The 3,992-nt window shown below is 40.6% G+C and overlaps 1 protein-coding gene across 1 annotated transcript in view; it reads left to right on the forward strand.

The window, feature by feature from the left end:
* LOC107147587 (myomegalin-like) overlaps nt 1–2,538 on the forward strand; it is a 21,305-nt gene extending 18,767 nt beyond the window's left edge. The window contains exon 7 of the mRNA XM_048810234.1: nt 1,061–2,538. Within this exon, the coding sequence (XP_048666191.1) occupies nt 1,061–1,064 (4 nt within the window). The 3' untranslated portion in view covers nt 1,065–2,538. The remainder of the gene's footprint in view (nt 1–1,060) is intronic.
* The last annotated feature ends 1,454 nt before the right edge of the window (nt 2,539–3,992 follow it).

A 3,992-nucleotide genomic window follows, 5' to 3' on the forward strand; every position in this document is an offset into this window, starting at 1 on the left:
AAAAAAAAAAAAAAAAAAAAAAAAAAAAAAAAATATAGATATATATATATATATATATATATATATATATATATCAGATATTCTCTACATTTACTTAAATGTTATGCTAATAATTCCCTAGAAATCCTATTAAGAGAAACTTGATGTGTAACTGATTGTTTTAAATATGAGAAATTAAACCTTTAAACTTAGAGGGTAAATATCAGAGCAGTTGAGCCTTCTAGGAATGTTCCTAAGTTGTACCCTGAGAGCCTTGACATCCATAGTGTGATCAAGCATGGGATGTATATTAACTAGCTCTTGTTTTCTAATTCCCTTTGGTTCTTCTCTGAGGATTGCTTTCTTTCCTGAGCCTCTTATCACAACACTTAGAGGACTGGCTCTGTACAGCCTCCTCCTATCCCTGGCAAGTTAACCCACAGCCTCCAGTTCCTGCTGGCTCCCTCCAGTGTCCAGGCCACCCTCTTTTGTTCCAAATTTCTGGTCTCTAACTCCAGGCTTAATGTTAACTGGTTGTATGCCTTTGGCTGGCCCCTTTGCCTCTGTGAGCTACTACCCTTCATTTGTTAAAGGTGGACCTAGACTTAGATAATCTCTGAGGTCCCTGCCAATTTGACTTCTCCTTAAGAAAAATGAGACACACACTTAACAGGGGAACTTGCCCCAATATGTCCTCTTCAGTACAGGCTGTTTCTACATGTGTGTGTTTCATGCTCCATCCTTCTTTTCCTGGAATATGACAAAGGCCTTTATTTTTCTTCAGACCACATAACATGTAGTATGAACTGGGTAATAAAAGGAAAGTAGGTAGGATCTGACCATATGACATGCAGTAGGGCTATGGCTGGGGCACCAGGGATTTGGTTGCACAGGGAAGCTTATCCTCTAAGCTGGAACCTGGAATCTCCTCCAGACCCAGTGCATCCCCTTGACTCATTCTTTTTACCACCTCCCACTATGCTTATGCCTTCCTGCATGCTTTGCCCTTATTTCAGGCTCTGGGCATCATAAGTGGGGTCTAACAGTTCCATCTGAACAGGATTCTTTTGTTTACTTGCAGGTGAAATCCTTAAGGGTCCTTCTGTGTGCTCCAGCATTGAGACCCTTGCCTTCCAGGAGCCACAAAAGAAGCAAAGCCACCACAGGTCCCTTAAACACGAGGAAGCCTAGGCCTAACCCCCTCACCACATCTGAACAACTGTCTATCTGCTAAGGAGCACCTGGGCCCTATTCCTTCAAATCTGGTGCAGGTCTGAAGAGGTGATCAGAAATGTCTACTACTAGGGTAGTAGGTAGGCAGAATGACTTCCTGGAAGTGATGGAATACCAGTAGTCAAATACCACCAGGCTTCTCACTAGGCAAAGTGTACCCAAGAGTGCATGCTAAACCTTGAGACACAGCTTCTGAACAGCCTCAGTGACACAGCACCTGTCACAACACAGTTCTCACCTCAGCAGCTCTCCTCAGAAAATCAGCTCTGGGGAAATTGTTGCCTCCTACACAAAGGTCATATGGTTCCAATGTAGAGCTCCTTGGCAGTTCCAGAAGCACCCTAGTGAGCAGCAGGGCACTGTTGGACAGTGTCAGTGAAACTCAGCTGGCACCTTTCACAGATCCACACCTGACCAGGTAGCTCCTCTAGGCCAAGCCAGGCTGGACTTTGCACTGCACCATGAGGTCTGACCTCTTTGAGTCCATGTGAGGAAGGAAATTGGTGACCTCCCATTCATAGACTAGCACAATCTGCTTCCTTTATTACCATGTTCTCCAAATTTTACTGCCCCCACTCCTCCACATTAAGTATGCTGTGCCATTTTGCTAACCTAACATCCCTCGGGGGAATATGAGGCTGATGTCCACACCAAGCCTATGCAAAGTCTTGCATATGGCAGCCTCTACTTGTTTCTTAATGGTGTGGGCCAGGCCCCAATTGTACTGAAGCCTCCTTTGTGTCTTCAGAGTGCTCCTAGGACGTGAGAAGGTATGCGTAAATGTAAGATAGAGGTTTATTTATGTTGCTGTAGCCATATGTTGAAGGCCAACATCACTCATGGCAGGCAGGGTGAAACTGTAATGGTCTTTTGGTGGCTTTTTTTTTTCTTTTAAAGCAAAGTTTGTATAAATAGTTTCTTTTTTTTTTTGTCTTTGTTTCCCATTTCTACACCAGTCCCTAGAACAAGTGTTAAGAATAGAAAATAAAATAAGCCAAACCCAAAAAACCAAAGACTAAATGTTTTCTCTGATAAGCAGATGCTGATCTATAAAGTGGGGTGGGGGAATGAAGGAACCTTGGATTGGACAGAGGGGAGGGTGGTAAAGGGAGGAGTGTGGAGGTGTGAAGGATTGTGGAATGAGAGGGACTTTAATACCCTATATACATTTGTGACTACACTACTGGTGTTGACTCTGCACCACGTTCAGCCAGAGGAAGTGCTCCATTTGTGTACAATACTGTCATGTATAATTAATTAGAATAAATTTAAAAATTAAAATTAAAAAATGATAAAAATCTTTAAAAGAATAGAAAATAAAACTGTCGTGAAGAAATTTCTGGCTAATTCTGAGGTCTAAGTAAAAAATGACAATTTTTCCTCTTTGTCATTTTTCAAGAATTTCTAAGATAAGACAAGTGATTCTTAAACCTGATGCGCCTTTACAGTTTCACAGGGAAGGATATAATTTTGCTGTTTGTTCTGCAGCATTAAAACTCAGGAGTCAGTATGGCAATGGAGAATTGGTTTCTTTCCATCCTGGGTTTGAGCAAGATAGATAAGAACATTTTCTTTGACCTGTCTTCATCTTTGAAGACTGTGAGGCATGGAAAGCTTTTATAAAACAGGACACAGTGAGGGGGAAAGGCAGGAAATACCCAAGTGTGTATTTAGCTAGACTGTGTTAATCAGGAACCTGTGTCAAAGTGTATGTTCCCCTTTGCAGTGCCCAAGAGGGCCAGGCAGTCCATCAACCTTCATCATCAGTTTAAAGATCAAAATTAAAAAAGAATTTGAAGATTTTCATTTCAAAGGGGGTCTGTTTCACAGTGGGCTATGGGGATTGTGGTAGCGACTCTCTGGGCTGCAGTATAAAGCACTTTAGTGGTTGTGGGACTCTAATCAAGGATCTGCCTCTTTATGTAAGTATCCCAGGTGATACTGATGCAGACACAGTTTAACAAACTGATGATTCTGATACAGGTGGGCCACAGATGACAGTTTAACACACATTATGCATGTCATTGAGTCACAATAAATTTATTTAAGAACCTTAATTGATAATGATCATTCCATAAATTTTGGAATAAAAAAAATTTTAAATAATCCTTCAGAAAATTTTTGTGTTCTTTCTCCTTGCAGAATTAAAATAAAGCTATTAGTCTATAGTTATTTCCTAGAAATAGTTAAAAATTAATACAATGACAGAACAAAAACTTATAATCATTATCACAAAACCACCACCATTACCAGCAGCAACAACAAAAAACCTTCAATAGACCTCCCTGTGTAGAGACATGGCCACTCCCTTGGGAAGATATGAAGTCAACCTGTGCTTCACACTTGAGTGTTTTAAGTATTTGCATGAATGATTTTTGCTTTGAAATACAGAGGAATTTGCTGGCAGATTTAGCTGAATGGTTGGAAACTCCTCAGACCCATTAATGAATCTAAAAATAATGTAGTCAGTGGTAAGGACGTGCCTGTATAGTTTCACAGGAAAGGGCATATTTTGCTGGTTAAAAGATACTATTATGTATTTTAAGCGCTACAATAGGTAGCACTTTTCTGGCCCTGAGTTTATTGCAGCAAGCCTGCAAATTTTCTTCTTTTACTTCTGAACTTCAAGGGCTGGTAGCCTTGATAAAATAATCAATGGTCACAGGACAGCTCAAATATTTCTACTTAGTAAAGTCAGCTTACTATGAAGCAACTTTACGATGACAACAGCAACATATTACCTCTTGTAAGTCTGAGACTGGTGGATACAGTCCCCAGCT

The sequence above is a fragment of the Marmota marmota genome, unplaced genomic scaffold (genome assembly GCF_001458135.2).
Source record: "Marmota marmota marmota unplaced genomic scaffold, marMar, whole genome shotgun sequence".
Taxonomy (NCBI): Eukaryota; Metazoa; Chordata; class Mammalia; order Rodentia; family Sciuridae; genus Marmota; species Marmota marmota.